Source organism: Artemia franciscana, chromosome 16, assembly GCF_032884065.1.
Source record: "Artemia franciscana chromosome 16, ASM3288406v1, whole genome shotgun sequence".
NCBI lineage: Eukaryota > Metazoa > Arthropoda > Branchiopoda > Anostraca > Artemiidae > Artemia > Artemia franciscana.
The window spans coordinates 17,657,563-17,675,261 of NC_088878.1; the positions used below are offsets into that span (position 1 = coordinate 17,657,563).

Sequence of the window (17,699 nt, forward strand, 5' to 3'; positions counted from 1 at the left end):
AGCTGTTCAAATTCTTAACCGTAACTTAGTTCTGGTCATGACCAACTTCAGCCTCCGATCATTTTTTTTTTTGTATATTCATAATTTTATTTTTAGTAAACTTCATATTTCCATTTTGGTGTACATATACTTCGTATTCTTGTACGTCAGACTCCAATCAGAATTGAAATTGTAAACACCTTAAGTAAATTAGCACACCTCAATTAAGAAATTAAGTAAAATGAGATTATTATCTATACGTTAATCCTGGATCATTTAAGAAAAAGAACTGGTTCATTCTTGTATTAAATATAAAAAAAAGCAAGTTTTTTTTAACTGAAAATAAGGAGCGACATTAAAACTTAAAACGAACAGAAATTACCCCGTATATGAAAAGGGCTGTTCCCTCTTCAACGTCTCGCTCTTTGTGCTAAAGTTTGATTCTTTCTCTCAACTCTACTTTTTAAAACAGTAAAAGCTTTAGCGTAAAGAGCAGGGCGTTGACGAGGGAACAGTCCCTTTCATATACGGGGTAATTTCTGTTCGTTTTAAGTTTTAGTGTCGCTCCTTACTTTCAGTTACAAAAAAAAACTTGTTTTTTTTATTTAGTTTCCGAACGTTTTTTAGTTAATCCATGTGTTGATTTCGGCTCTTCGCAGATGATTAATTAAAGCGAAATTTGCATATTTACTTATTTGGCCAAATGGCTTTCCCATAGTTTTGATCGAATTATTTTGAGAAAAAAGGAGGGGGGAGGAGGCCCAGTTTTTTGGGTACTAAAAAAGTTTTTTGGGTACTCCAATTTTTTGGGTACTAAAAAGGCAACTAGAACTTTAGTTTTTTGCGATCGTTTTCATTAGTAAAGATATACGTAACTTACTAATTAGCTTACCTAACAAACTTCTATATTCGTATGTTTTTATTACGTATATGAGAGGGTTCGCCTACTTGTCAATACCTCGTTCTTTACACTAAAGCTTAAATTTTGTCCCCTGAATCACAAAGGTCGTAGAATAAATAGTTGAAATTGCTAAAAACACTTTAGCGTAAAGAGTGAGGTATTAGGAGGAGGTAAACACCTTATATGCATAATATTTTCTGTTCGTTTTAAGTTTTAATGCTAATCCTTACTTTCAGTTGAAAAAACTTTTTCATATTTATTTATCATTGTTTTTTTAAATAATGCTAGAAAATGCTGCACCCCCTTCATGGAAATCTTCTTTCCTCATGACAAATTCCTCCATGAAAAGTTTCCCCCACATATCCCCCTCTTCTCAACCCCTCATCCCAACCAAAAAATCCCCCTGAAAATGTCTGTACACTTCCCAATAGCCATTATTATATGCAAACACTGGTCAAAGTTTGTAACTTGCAGCCCCTCTCATGACTGTGGGGGAGTAAGTCGTCCCCAAAGACATAGTTATAAGGTTTTTCGACTATACTGAATAAAATGGCTATCACAGAATTTTGATCCAACGACTTTGGGGAAAAATGAGCGTGGGAGGGGGCCTATGTGCCCTCCAATTTTTTGGTCACTTAAAAAGGGCACTAGAACTTTTCATTTCCGTTCGAATGAGCCCTCTCGAAAAATTCTAGGACCACTGGGTCGATACGATCACCCCTGGGAAGAAAAAAAAATAATAGATAAATAAACACGCATCCGTGATTTGTCTTCTGGCAAAAAATACAAAATTCCACATTTTTGTAGATAGGAGCTTCGAACTTGTACAGTAGGGTTTTCTGATACGCTGAATGTGATGGTGTGATTTGCTTTAAGATTCTATGACTTTTAGGGGGTGTTTCCCCCTATTTTCTAAAATAGGGCAAATTTTCCCAGGCTCGTTACTTTTGATGGGTATGACTAAACTTGATGAAACTTATATATTTAAAAACAGCATTAAAATGCGATTTAACTATTGGTATCAAAATTCCGTTTTTTAGAGTTTTGGTTACTATTAAGCCGGGTTGCTCCTTACTACAGTTCGTTACCACGAAATGTTTGATAACCAGACTGTCCGAACCCAAAGCATAGTCCCATATATCCAATTAGTGCTCAGTTCGATTGCTTTTTATGACAGCGATTTATATAAATTCTACTCTTTAGCTCTTCCTCGTTTCTTCTACTGGTTGTTGTCTTTTCCAAATTAAATAGGGAAATAAAATTATTATAGGCTTAGAGTGACGTTTTTAAACTGAAAGCAAACATGAATTATTACATTTATTCCCCGCTTCTCTTTGCGATAACGTCAAACCTTTGATCACAATGCTATGATTTCTTAACTGCTACTGTGTTTTGCTAAAAACAGAAGTCTTTAAAACCGGGGGAGTCATCACCCCCCTCAAAACCGATATTGGGCACTTAGTCCGAATACAATGCTGCAAATAGGTCCCTACAAAGTAATCCCCCTCTCCCCCATAGATCCTGTCCCCGTCCACTAATTGCCGAAGAGAGATTATATTTGAGACAAAGAGAGACTAAAAGAGGCTCCTAACTTAGAAAAAATTTTTATATTCTGGCACAGAGTGGGTTTGTTTCAGCTGTTCGTTCTTTCTGTTGCATTTACTATAGTGTTGCAGTTCCACGATATAAAAAACAGTTTGTACTGTGTTTTCCCTGTAAAAGCAAACAGAGAGAAAGATTTGTTTTTTAGGCGGGAACCAAAGTAGGTGGGAGCCAAAGGTATGTTTAATCCTGCTTGCTAAGGCTAATGAGGGAAAGATTTAGATGGCTAGGAAACTGTGGATGAAGAATGACGGATTACGAAAGATTGTCCTTGTTGGACAACCATTTAGAGTCAAACGAAAACCAGGCGTCCTCGAATGGAACGGGAGAATGTCGTAAGGAAAGATTTTAGGGAAAAGAAAACTTCTTGCGGTTGTGTAAAGAGGGAGGCTTTGAATTGATTGGGATATAGAATGAGCGTGCGTAGCTGTGTTGGCCTCAGGTGGCTTGATGCTACAGTAAGTTGTTAGTAGCAGTAGTAGTATTTCAAGGTAGTAACTCCCTTGCTGCAGTGGACTAAGAATGCAGCGTTGAGGTCAATGGCGTAATAGCGCGTTTCTTGTTGTAGAAACGGTAGTTTTTAACAGAAAATGTTTATTTAAAAATCTTAGCCTTGAGGGGAAAATGTTGAGATTTAGCTGAAACTGACTGGGATATTAACAACAAGAAAAAAATAGGTATAAGAAAAGTTTTCTTTTTTGATGATAGTAGAGAGCTACGTTTATGAAGTAAGACAAAAAGAAATTATCCTATGTATCACGGGGCTCAAGAGTTCTCGCTTATTTTCGGTCTTCAAGTTCAGTAAAAAAATATGTTTAGAATAAAATGAATTAATAACCGTAGATAAAACCAATAATGTGAATTGCTTTTTAGGTAAGCCAAATCCGCTTTTCTTCAATTTTTAACGTCTTTGTGTGACGGGCTATTTTTTAAAGCCTTGATCAGGTCCAGGTGTGACAGTTGTATGAATTAAAAATTTTGTTATACAAAAAGATAGCTGTTTCCCTTATAAATTCAAAATTTGTAATATTTTTAAGGTTTTTCATTTAAACTTCAGAATTTTTTTTGTTGTTGTCTTCGTCCAATCTAAGTCCCCCGACTTCATATAAATCATTCAGTTGTTTTCCTTTTTGTGACAAATATATTTTAATATAGAATTACTTTCTCTGGTTTGTTCCTCATATGTTGACTTCTTATAATTACTCTGAAGAAAATGAGGCGACCATATGTAAGGTGGGGTCATTTTGGGGACTTTTATTTACTTTTCAGCTCATTTAAAGTCATGGCATTCATCATAGCCGTGTCCAGTGTTGACACAGCAGAGGCCCATGTCTTAGGTGTGTGCACACAGAGCATTTTAAATCCTGTGATGTTTTTGGAGACAACTTATACACACTACTTAGCCTCTAAGGAGATTTATCTTCTAGAGACTATTCGTTATTCCTCCTCAAAGAGGTTTTTCAATTTACTTCATCTCCTGTTCTCTGTGTTCTTAAAGTCAGGCACTTTTGATAGATATGACAGCATCTATGAAGAATGGGAAAATTTATTGCAATGCCTCAATTATTAAACTCCTTAATAATGATGCCTCTTGGATGACACTATTGTGATAATAGATTGTGGTTCTCAATTCGTACCCACAGCTAATTATTTTAGTAAATGAGACTCTTTGAGCTTTGTTTTTAGAGTATCAACACTTAGTGTGAAAAAAAGGTGTGATGGGGGGGGTCTCCCTCTGTTTGTTTTATTTTTTGAAGTCGCACTTCTATGTTACAAGTTACGTTTTCATTTTAGTGTTACAAAAAATAATGTTTTTATTTAGTTTATGTTTGTTTTAAAGACGCACTCAAAATAAAGTAAAATCCGGCATAGGTAGGGGGTTTTGAAGGAAAATGTCGGCCCAGGAGATGATGGGGAAAGGGAGATTGTGTGTTAATTGATTTTACGTGATTAGATTATTATTTGAGCTGTCAAAAGATCAGACTCCTTTTATCCCAAGGTTATCGGTTGTCAACAGGAAATTGATTCTTCTAACTAAGCTGAGCAGGGAAGGTCCTATAATTTTATGGTGTAACCAATAGATATATTCAAGTGGTTACTGGTTTATATTAAATATTTAAAAAAATCAAGTTTTTTAACTGCAAGTAAGGAGCGACATTAAAACTTAAAACGAACAGAAATTATTCCGTATATGAAATGGGTTGTCCCCTCCTCAACGCCCCGCTCTTTACGCTAAAGTTTGACACTTTCTCACAACCCGACTTTTTAAAACAATAAAAACTTTAGCGTAAGGAGCGAGGAGTTGAGGAGTGGATAACCCTTTTAATATACGAAAAAATTTCTGTTGGTTTTAAATTTTAATGTCGCTCCTTACTTGCAGTTAAAAAAAAATTTTCTTATGAACGTTTGTGAATTAATGGAGGTTTCAATTCTTACTCACCATGCATGACGAATTGTGTCCCAATTCCTTAAGAAGGACCCCTGAATCACAAAGGCCGTAGAATAAATAGCTGAAATTACAAAAATACTTTAGCGCAAAGAGCGAGGTATTGAGGAGGAGATGAACCGCCTTGTATTCGTAATAAATTCTATTCGTTTTAAGTTTTAATGCTGCTCCTTACTTCCAGTTGAAAAAAACTTTATTTATTTATTTTCTCATTATTTTTTTTAAATTATGCTAGAAAATCCTGAATCCCCTTCATGGAAATTCTCTTCCCTCATGATAAATTCCTCCGTGGAAAGATTCTTCCACGCAATCCCGACCCCCACCCCCAACGTGAAAAGGTCCCCCTGAAAACGTCTATACACTTCCCAATAACCATTACTATATGTAATCAATGGTCAAAGTTTGTAAATTGCAGCTCCTACCCCGGGGACTGTGGGGGATTAATTCGTCCCCAAAGACATAGTTACTAGGTTTTTCGACTATGCTGAGCAAAATAGCTATCTCAAAATTTTGATTCGGTGACTTGGGTAAAAAATGAGTGTGGAGGCCAATTTTTTGGTCACTTAGAAAGGGCACTAGAACTTTTAATTTTAGTTAGAATTAGACCTTTTGCGACTTTCTAGGACTACTGGGTCGATATGATCACCCCTGAAAAAAAAACATACATCCGTCATCTGTCTTCTGGCCAAAAAATACAAAATTCCACATTTTTATAAATAGAAGCTGCAAAATCTAAAGTGTGGTTTTCTGATACTCTGAATCTGATGGTGTGATTTTAGTTGAGATTATATGACTTTTCCCCAATTATAGGGGGTGTTTCCCCCAATTTTCTAAAATAAGGTAAAAAATCTCAGGCTCGTAACTTTTGATGGGTAAGACTAAACTTGATGAAACTTATGTATTTAAATTCAGTATAAAATACGATTCTTTTGATGTAACTATTGGTATTAAAATTCTGTTTGGTTACTGTTGAGCCGGGTCGCCCCTTACTACAGTTCGTTACCACGAACTGTTTGATTAGGAGAAACTTGGCCAAAAGTGAGCTGTGCGCTGGATGGCCGGAAAACCCAAAAACCGACGGACGTGCTACATATGTGTGAATTGCTATATTTACACTGTTTCTTGATGGATTTTCACCTAGAAATGAAACTGAAGGCTGAAGTGAAATAAGGCTAGGGCTGGCCATTGCCAGAATGATAAACATAATTGTTTCAGACTGAGAGCCTTGGGTGATATATTAAACACGGACTGAAATTGAACAAAAACTAGCTTTTTCCAAACAGTCTCTTCATGTTAATGGACAGTTCCTGAAGCATTGGTGTTTAAAATTATACATGAACGGAAAAAGGAGAGCTGAGAGCGGTTTCGGCCTCTTCATATTTACCAAAGCGTTGGATGAGATGCTATAAACGAATATGAATCTAATATAAAAAAAAAACCTGAGGTTTTCAATCAAACTGGTTATGATAACGAACAGTAACTAAGGAGCGACTCTTTAATAAAGACTCTAAAAAGGGGAATTTTTACAACAACGTATGAAAAATGAGTGCTTTCTATGTTGATTCTGAAAGTGAAAAAATTTATTAATTTCAATTTTACCCTTCGAAATTTTTTTTTTAAGATTTTAGAAAAAGATCTACAACACCCTTACAAAGGGAGTGGTCTTTTTGTAGTCACTGATTATCTGATAATCCAAGAGCCAAGGTATCAAGATCCCATCTACAAATTAACGAAATCAGTTGTTTTTTTTATGAGAAGGATAGTCAAGTATTTATTTTTTGTTCAAAATTTCCGTATCAAATCAATCTTCTTAGAATGTCAGGACTCGTACGAATGGAAATTGAAAGCTTTTAAGTAATCAGAGATTTTGCCACACCGAAGTTCACGTCTGTCATTTTGTTCTGCGACAGAAGAATTTTTGCCCAGATTTAAGGCTGAGATAGAAAATTTTGAGATAGTCAATGGATTTAAGGCTATAGAAATGATATTTTTATCCTATTTCATAGGACAAACTTCTGTTTAATGGTGTATTTGCTCCTAAACATTTATACTGTCCAAAGAAAATGAACGGTTATTATGGAACATTTATCAATCCACTAATACTGTCACTGCTATTAGGAGACGGTAAAAAAAAATGGAAAAATCCCAGAAGTTAAAAAACAAAACTTTTTTGACATTATGGAAGTGTTTTCGAGAAAATGGGGACTGTATTGAATAATAGTATTTCCTCTTGTAACTATTGACAGTAATTAATGTTAATTCTTCTGTTATAGCCTGTTAGCCATGAATTTGAAATTAACTGCTTCTTTCATGATATATTCATTCATCAGAGTGCTCTTTCAAATTTTCGATGTTTAATTTTTTACTTTGAATAAAATCAATAATACAGGATTAAATGCCGAATTTGAGGCAAAATACAAAGCTTATTGTCATATTAAAGACACTGTGCAGTTTAATTAAACAACATCATACATATTATTTATGAACAACAAGATGGTTTGATAGTTCTTTGTTCCAAACTGCGGCCCTTTCTTCATCTTTTGATTAGATTATTGACAACTTGGTGAATGCTTTTATTTTCTACCTCTTTTTTAGATATATGTTCGAGCTCAGTTTGATTATGATCCGTTGGAAGATGACCTGATACCTTGCGCTCAAGCAGGCCTGTCTTTCCATTGTGGGGATGTCTTACAGGTATAATTATCTATCTGTCGTTTTTTAATCATCCTAATAAAATAACTATAATAATAAGCCTCTTTTCTAGAATTGCGTCTGTCTGCTTAGAAAATAATTATATATATATATATATATATATATATATATATATATATATATATATATATATATATATATATATATATACTAGCTGTTGGGGTGGCGCTTCGCGCCACCCCAACACCTAGTTGGTGGGGGCGCTTCGCGCCCCCCCCAAGCCCCCCCGCGCGCGTAAGTCGTTACGCGCCATAATAGTTACGCGCCATTGTAGTTGTGTCCCTATGTCCCACCTGTGAATATAGATATATATATATATATATATATATATATATATATATATATATATATATATATATATATATATATATATATATATGGTTTTAACTACGTAAAACTTGCGAATATACAACATTCTTTGCTGTCCCATTGTCTTTGCATATAAATAGATTGTCAGGTTTACCGACTCTTGAACATGCAACATATAATGGTCCATGGGAAAACAATCTGTATTCAGATCTATACCTCATGATTCTAATGATTGCCCTTGAGCTTTGTTGATGGTGATTGCTAATCGACCATTCCCTGTCCCGGTGTCCCGGTCGTCATTTATATCCCCCTGTTTCCCCCGGTGTCCCCGTTGTAGTTGTGTCCCTGTGTCCCGGTCGTCATTTATATTCCCTCTGTCCCGGTCGTCATTTGTATCCCGGTGTCCCGGTCTGTATATACATTCGTTTTTTAGTTTTGTTTTTCTCCTTTATTTTTTCCTTTTTTTTTCTTTTTTAGTTTATTTAGATTTTTAGATTTTTTAGTTTTTTTATTAGTTTTTAGTTTTTTTTTCTTTTTAGTTTTTTTGTAGTTTTTACCTTCTTTTTAGTTTTGTTAGTTTTTTTTTTTACTTATGTCCTGGTCGTCATTTATACTCCCTGTGTCCCGGTGCTTTGTTGATTGCTAATCGAACATTCCTTTTGTCCTGGTCGCTTTCTCTTTGAGTGTCGTCATTTATTTTTTTCTTTTTTAGTTCTTTTAGTTTTTACCTTTTTTAGTTTTTTTTAGTTTTTTAGATGAAAATTTTTTTTAGTTTTTTCCTTTTTTTCTTTTTAGTTTTTTATTGGTTTTTACCTTTATTTTAGCTTATTTTTCAGTTTTTTCCTTTTTTTTAGTTTTTTTTTATTTTTTATTTTTTTAGTTTTTTACCTTTTTTTAGTTTTTTTAGTTTTTTTAGTTTTTTAGCTTTTTTACTTTTTTTTATTAGTTTTTAGTTTTTTTTTGTAGTTTTTGCCTTTTTTTAGTTTTTTCAGTTTTTTTTTTAGTTTTTTATTGGTTTTTACCTTTATTTTAGCTTATTTTTCAGTTTTTTCCTTTTTTTTAGTTTTTTTTAGTTTTTAGTTTTTTTAGTTTTTTACCTTTTTTTAGTTTTTTTAGTTTTTTTAGTTTTATAACTTTTTTATTTTTTTTATTAGTTTTTATTTTTTGTAGTTTTTGCCTTTTTTTAGTTTTTTTAGTATTTTAGCTTTTTTATTAGTTTTTAGTTTTTTTTTTTTGTAGTTTTTGCCTTTTTTAGTTTTTTTCTTTTTAGTTTTTTTGTAGTTTTTACCTTCTTTTTAGTTTTGTTAGTTTTTTTTTTTACTTATGTCCTGGTCGTCATTTATACTCCCTGTGTCCCGGTGCTTTGTTGATTGCTAATCGAACATTCCTTTTGTCCTGGTCGCTTTCTCTTTGAGTGTCGTCATTTATTTTTTTCTTTTTTAGTTCTTTTAGTTTTTACCTTTTTTAGTTTTTTTTAGTTTTTTAGATGAAAATTTTTTTTAGTTTTTTCCTTTTTTTCTTTTTAGTTTTTTATTGGTTTTTACCTTTATTTTAGCTTATTTTTCAGTTTTTTCCTTTTTTTTAGTTTTTTTTTTTATTTTTTATTTTTTTTAGTTTTTTACCTTTTTTTAGTTTTTTTAGCTTTTTTAGTTTTTTAGCTTTTTTACTTTTTTTATTAGTTTTTAGTTTTTTTTTGTAGTTTTTGCCTTTTTTTAGTTTTTTCAGTTTTTTTTTTAGTTTTTTATTGGTTTTTACCTTTATTTTAGCTTATTTTTCAGTTTTTTCCTTTTTTTTAGTTTTTTTTTAGTTTTTAGTTTTTTTTAGTTTTTTACCTTTTTTTAGTTTTTTTAGTTTTTTTTAGTTTTTTAGCTTTTTTATTTTTTTTATTAGTTTTTAGTTTTTTTTGTAGTTTTTGCCTTTTTTTAGTTTTTTTTAGTTTTTTAGCTTTTTTATTAGTTTTTAGTTTTTTTTTGTAGTTTTTGCCTTTTTTTAGTTTTTTTAGTTTTTTAGCTTTTTTATTTTTTTTATTAGTTTTTAGTTTTTTTTGTAGTTTTTGCCTTTTTTTAGTTTTTTCAGTTTTCAGTTTTGTCACCTGATCCAGTTTTTTCAGGTGACGTCACCTGATCCATACACAGATCCACAGACAACTTATTTTTATATATATAGATATATATATATATATATATATATATATATATATATATATATATATATATATATATATATATAAGAATTTAGAGTGGCGAAACCCTATATAGGCCAGTGTATTCTCCTGATGAGCCCTTGTGTTGGGTTGTTGCCTCTGAATTATTTGTCTTTATTATTTTTTCTATTGTTTGGTAAATGACGACTTATACTTATTGACGACATGACTGCCTGTCCATGGATTATTCTTTATGGTTGATTGTGTATGGCTATGCTGTTTGACCTATGTGATTGTATGGATGAGTAGGGTTAAGGCCTCATTCAAGTGCTGGTCTATATTAATCACTAATTTAGGAAAACAGTCTTCCTTTTCTCCTTCTGTCTTTTTTTTTTTTTTTTTTTTTTTTTGGTGTTTGTGCTGTTGCATTGGTGATTTCTCTTTTCATGATATATACTATCTATACAAGTGAGCAATAATTGTGTATGTATGTATGTACTCAAAAACGCTCCATATTTTTTCGGCAAAATTTGTATCTTGGGATATTCTAGCATAAAAAACGACCTGGATTGGTCAGACGTCTCAGAAAATTCGGTAAGAACCTTAATTATGATTTTGCAATTGACGTCATGAGAAAATTTGCTTGATTAAAAAAAAAAGAGTCGCCCTAAACGTCAAAGAATGGTGAAAATCACGCCATCAGGTTCAGTGTATCAGACAACCCTAGAGGTTTCAAGCTCCTGTCTCCAAAAATTTTGAATTTTGTATTTTTCAAACAATTCGTGGTAACGAACTGTAAGTAAGGAGCGACCCGGCTCAATAGTAAGCGAAACTCTAAAAAACGGAATTTGATACCAATAGATGGATCAAAAGAATTGTATTTATTTGTTGATTTTAAATATATAAGTTTCATCAAGTTTAGTCTTACCCATTAAAAAGTTACAAGCCTGAGAAAATTTGCCTTATTTTCGAAAACAGGGGAAACGCCCCCTAAAAGTCACAGAATGTTAATGAAAATCAAACTATTAGATTCAGCGTATCAGAGAACCCTACTGTAGAGGTTTCAAGCTCTTATCTACAAAAATATAAAATTCTGTATTTTTGCCAGAAAAAAGATCACGGCTGCGCTTTTTTTCTGGGGTGATCGTATTGACCCAGTGGTCCTAGAATGTCGCGAAAGGGCTCCTTCGCGACATTCATGAAGAGGGAAGTTTTTTCAACCGAAAGTAAGGGGCAACATTAAAACTTAAAACCTACAGAAATTATTACATATATGAGGGGGTTTGCCCCCTCACCAATACCTCGCTCTCTACGCTAAAGTATGTTTAGTAATTTCAAAAGAGCTATTTATTCTAATTATACGGCCTTTGTGATTCAAGGCTCATTCTTAAAGAATTGGAACAAAATTCGAACTTCAGCGTAAAGAGCGATGTATTGACGAGCGGGCGAACCCCCTCATATACGTAATAATTTCTCTCCGTTTTAAATATTTATGTTGCTCCTTACTTTCAGTTGAAATAACTCGTTTTTTTATTTAATTTTCTAGATGAAAGATCACGGATGCGGGCTTATTCATTTTTTCCCGGAGGTGATCATATCGAAACAATCGTCTTAGAACATCGGGATATGGGTCATTTTAACATAAATTGTAAGTTCTAGTGCCCTTTTTGAGTGACCAAAAAGATTGGAGGGCGACCAGCCCCTCTTTTTCAAAAATTTTTCGATCAAATTTTTGAGATAACCACTTTTGTTTGGAATAGTTGAAAATTCTGAAAAACTATTTCTTTAAAGATAACATTCCCCCCCCCCAGCCCCTGCGGATAGGTCTTTAAGCTGTAAAATGTGTCCATTGTTTACGTATAGTATTTGTTATTGGGAATTATGCTGACATTTTTCGGGGGGAGGGGGAATTTTGTGCATGGAATGGGTTTCCATGGGGATAATTTTCTGTAAGGAAGAAAGTTCCCGGGGGTGAAACTTCGAGGAGAAATCTCATACCGGAGAGATTTGACAAAATCCCTATACGAAATTCTTTTTATTTGTCTTTGCCTATTCATTTTTACACATGGAGGTAATCTGGTGGAATTATCCGAGGGGAATATCCTGTGTTTTTGAATTTCCAGGAAATAATTTTCACGAAAGGGGGGGGGGATATGGACCAATAGAAAAAAAAACTATTAGAACTCACCCTTTTTCAAGTGGAAGTATGCTGACGAGAATTTTTTTGGGCTGAATCTTCTGCAAGAAATTTTACAGAAGGGGGATCACTTTTTAGCGAGGATGGAATTGTTCAGAAGAAATTTTACGGGGGGGGTATTTTACATTGAAGGAACTTTCCAAGGAGGAGTTTCCCGTGAGGAGAGGGCAATTTTTCATAGAAGGTTGGCCAGGTTTATCGGCCTTATTTGAGAAACGATCGGAAATTAAATTAAAAAAAAACAAATTTTTCAACTGAAAGTAAAGAGCAACGTTAAAACTCAAAGGGAAGAAATTGGAGTACAAAAGGAAAGAAAAAAAGTTACAATCGCCATAAAACTTAAGATAAATTAACCAAACACAAACAATTTAAAGAAGAACACAAGAAAATATCAAAAATTTGGTAAAACAGGTTAATTAAGACAGTTATTAGGACCAGTACGGATTGGCACATCATCAATTAAATTCGAACCTACTGTTTCCACGGAGAGAATAATTTCTGTAGCTAGATACTGACTAATTATCTTTTGTTTTTGAAATGACTATGATCAATAGAATAAAAATTCATAATAGCAATACTCATCTGTCCTGACCCTCTTCATGTCGTCTTTATTTAATAGTATATAGGTCCCCGTAGAAAATGAAACGTTTTTTTCGAAATTTAGAAGTAAGATCGTCAAGTTTGGTAATAGTAATGCAAATCAATCCCATTCACTATGAGTCTGTAGATCTAGAAGTATGTGCTTTACCCACGTTTCGATTTTTTTTTTTTTTTAAATAGGATCCATGATGTATCAATAGAGTTCAGTTAAAATATTTCAATAACATCATCAAACGAGAATAGCTTGTCAGGACCTCATCTATAATGACTAGCTTCATTTCAAAACTTATGGATGAAAATGTTCAGTTGCCATTTTAGGACAGATTCCCTACTCGAATTGTAAATAATTCCAAGGACGTCATCTTCAAATTGCTTTAAGAGCGGTCCTGTTTGATTTTTGTTGATTAAAAAAAAAAACTGTATTATGTATTAAAAAAACGCTGTTGAAAAGTACCTGTAGAAAACTAGAAATAACAGTGCTATATAAAATGAAACCGTATAAAAGTCGTGCGTACAAAGTTAAAAGACAGAAAAATGCAACTGGAAATGAATGGATATTCATTTCCAATAAAAATAAAAGATAAAAATAAAAGAGGTAAGAAAAACAAACTAAAGGGGATAAGTTTCACTGTGACACTTATAATCAGCTTCATTGGCTTGAAAATCCAAACCCCCTAAAGGCACGTAACAACGGGGTAATAGAATTGACACAGTACTGAATTCTTATAATATTATCTATCTGGAAAAAAAGAGAAATAGAATATACTGAGACTATCTTTTCAAAAATTAAGATTTTTTTTTCGTAGTACTTGTTCGCTTTGATCGATTTAGAACTTGTTTTCTCTTTCTAGATTATTAGTAAAGATGATGGCAGGTGGTGGCAAGCTCGTAGGGATGCTGACGGTCCGGCTGGTCCTGCTGGATTAATACCTTCGCCTGAACTCATAGAATACCGCTATGCCTGTTCCGTACTAGACAAAGGAAAGAAAGAACAAGGTAGGCTTATTAGAAAGTCAGTTAATTTTGTTTTATGCATGAAGTTTGGCTTGTGTTTGACTTTTTTTTATGCATGAAGTTTGGCTTGTAAAAATCGTGACTCGCTTCTACCCTTTCAAAACTTTTCAGAAACTTTTTAAAAACTACTTTTGTATCAGCTAGAGAGTGTTTTTCGACTTTTTTTGTCTCGCAAATCATGATATCTGACCTATACACGTTGATGATTTTCTATGCTGGCTGTATACGGTATTCTGCTTCCTTCACTGCGTTTATAGCCATCTCAAGATATAATTGCCCCAGGTCTTTCCTCAACGGCTCTTGTCCAGACAAAGCAACGAACTTAAAATCCCTTAACTCAAACCTCCAGAATATAACTTGGATGAGAGACAATGTAGTGAAAAAACTTCAAGTTTTACCTTTAAAATAACTTAGTTGCAGTTTCTGAAAAGTTGATGTCACCTGTTAAAAATTTAGGTGATTGCATGTAAAGTCTTTGCGTAAAGAAGGAGTTATGTATAGTTTTTGTGCGTGTCGGGTACATTTACTTCAGGATCACCTGTCTAAAACTCGGTAACTCTTAGAGATGGAAATTTAAATATTACTTCTGTATGAGAATCGTAAGATGGCGAAACAAAAGTTTTACAAAAGTCATTCTGTTTTCCAGAAACAAAAAATAGAAAACATTTTTTCTAGCCTATTAATTAGTATAGACAACAAGCAAAAAGAAACTGTCCTTGGTCTGAGAGTAAACTCTTGGGTTTGGTGTAATGTCAGGCTCGTGTAGAGTATGCGGTTATCATTGAGATGGCGAAAACAGAAAAATATCTATCTATTCTAGACTTCTAGGAGACAATTCTGAAAAGGTCGTAACGGCAATTCCAGATTCCATTCTTCGTTTTCCATTTTGATCAAATTAATAAATTTGTTGTCCATATAAAGATCAGTTTCAGAAATAGACTGAATCAAGTTAGCTGTAATCTGACTCATGCAGGTTGGGGAGGGGTTTTCCAGATTTTTTTTATCTGCCCATTTACTACAAAAGGGTATCGGATCTCAGCCAAATCAATAGGAAGTAAAAGCCACGTTGTATGTTTTGCTTTTGGAATGTCTGGGCACAATATGACCTCTGTGGGGAGGGGGCTCCTAAACTTATCACTAGAACGTTTAGCAGAAGTGGTCGTTGGACTTTGGCGAAACCTGGCTCCAACTATGGGTGAGGGCTCCAACTATGAGTGAGGGCTCCAACTATGCTATTTTTGTTGATCAAATCGACCCCCCATCCCTATAGGAGACGGAAGGAGGGGGCTAAATTTTTGTAATGAGGACTATTAACATAAGAGGTTGCTGAATATAACCAAATTTGGTAGAAAGTAACTGTGTTCTAGTTGTGCTTGTTGAGTTCCATGTATGATTTGACCACTTTCGGGTGGGAGCGGAACATCTTACAAAAAAGACTATCCGGTATTAGTTAAACATTGCGGGAATAAGATTTTATGTGTAGTTAGACTCTTTGGGTGCCCTGGCTTTATCCATCCTTTGTGAAAGGAAGGGACTCCATCTGTCATAAGGATATCAGCGAGAAGACGGGCTCGAATCTCCACCTAAATTTGCAAAAGTAATTAGTTAAATCTTATGTGTAGAGGGAGAAGCCTAAATTCTTTTCATTAGGATGAATAAGAGAAAATAGATCTCAATAAAATTTGGTCCAAAGTAAAAGCAAATATCCTAATTGTGTCCGTTCGGGATCTATATCCATCATGATCTATATGGGCGTGAGTGGGTCTTTACATTTTTTTAACGATATCTTAGAGAAAAGATTGTCAAACCTAATAAAACTATGCCATTTTCGTGACTGTATTCGAGTATGAAACTTCAGCCCCATCCGAACGTCAGTTTTAGGTTGTTGTTGGGTAGGACCGTACTGGCGTTATTTTTTTTGGTTGTGCTTATGAAGGTTTCAAATTAGGTTGGCTGGGACAATATTTTAGTGTCAGATAGCTTTCCGGTAATTGCCTTAAATGAATTATTACTATCCATTCCATTATTTTAATTGACATAATCTAGAATATCAAAAAAGTAAGTATAAAATTAGACGTTTAGTTAAGCAATTATTATTTTTCCAAGCTACTTATCTTCTTCCACGTCTTGAAAAACGAAGCAGGTCACGTTACAGATAAAAAAAAAGTGGATTTTCAAACTTATTCTATTTAAAATCCTAAGAAAAGATCACTTGAGTAAGACTGTTGTTTCCCACCAATCCTGGAGATATTTGTCTGAAGTTTAAGCTGAAATTTAATTAAAGTTCAAGCTCAAATTGTCTATAGTCGATTTGATTTTGACGCTAAAGGATAGTAATCACATGCAGCGTGTCCCTGCTGAAAATTGCGTGCCAATGGTTTTTGTTGTCTTGCTCTGCGCAAAACACTTCGTTACAATCGTTATCAAATATGCTGTAAAAATTATTAACGGTTATAACTTTATTATTTTTACAGCTAAATTTGGCACCCAACTCTAAAAAGGTTTCCAATCACTGACCTTCAGTATTTGATCGAAAAATCCTAGTCCTAAAGTTAGGTCATTCTAATAGATATTCAACCTAATAAGATATAATTTGTCTTTTCTGATCATCAAATCAAAGAAGACAGTTTTCTAACGAGAATCAAATAGTAAATCTAGAACTGATGACAAGAATTAGTTAGTTTATGTAAGACATCAAAATAAAATCTATGACTGAAGAAAAAGAAACGAAGCTTAAAAAAAGAAATTACAATTAAATCAAGTTCAGAAGGAATATTGATTACTACAAATAAGTGTAGTGTAACTCCCCCTCCCTCAATTCTCCCAAGTGGCTAGAATGTCAATAACAAATTGTGCAGTAATCCATTATGAGGCTATTTCGGTTATTCCTGTCTTCGAACAAGTTAATTTAGGGCTGGAATTAGGTGAGTATGCCTGTTAAATATCACATAATCATATTAATTATCTTGCTCGTATTGTTTTATCCAAGTCAAATATCCTACCTAACACTTTTTGCTTTGATTGTTTTATGTGGAAATAAATAAACGTGTTACGAGTTATATTGTCGATAATCTTTAGAGATAACTTGCAATGATTGTTTCTTTTTATCTTCTTCGTTTTTATTTTACAAAGACATAATAACAACTAAAAAACATGTTACCCATCTTATAGAGGTTGATCCTTGTTTTTCAAACATGAATACTTTTTGTTGTATTGAAGTTATTAACGCATTACTACCCGAAAGAATCTTCTTAAAATTGATTTAAATACTGTTTTATAAAATAGTGAAACTGATAGGTAGTTGTGAAAACTGCAATCCACGGGAAAAAAACCTGGAATGAAAAAAAAAAGACAATTCTTTTTATGACTCCTAATTTTATGACCCTTAGGGATACATCAGGTGTTTACCACCCACACTTTTGCGTTTACAACCAATTAAAATTGGACCAAAAATGCATGAATCAGAAGGATACTTCTAATTATTTTCACCTTTGATTGAAGATATAGAGTTAGTTTTATTTATAATGATTTTTTATATAAACTTGACATTATGTGCTGTGATCAGTAATCTGCATTAGACTCCTCTAGAAGATAAATATTCCTCTCAGTTCTAACATGGGCTTTAAGATTCAAACAAGAAGCTTTCTAGCAAAAAGCTTGCTGGATATCGCACTCAGTGGAAAGAGATTAACAGACTAATATTTTTCTACATCAACTAAAAAATAAATTAGCTTGAGAGTATCAGAGGAAAATCTTGAGCAAAACAAAATCATAAAAGTTACTCATAACTAAGGAT

General features: G+C 33.4%; 1 protein-coding gene across 1 annotated transcript in view; it reads left to right on the top strand.

The window, feature by feature from the left end:
* Positions 1-17,699, top strand: part of LOC136037154 (peripheral plasma membrane protein CASK-like) — a gene marked incomplete in the record, with an annotated part of 194,786 nt that overhangs the window by 132,709 nt on the left and 44,378 nt on the right. The window contains 2 exon segments of the mRNA XM_065719673.1: positions 7,524-7,622; positions 13,741-13,885. Coding sequence (XP_065575745.1) covers positions 7,524-7,622; positions 13,741-13,885 — 244 coding nt within the window.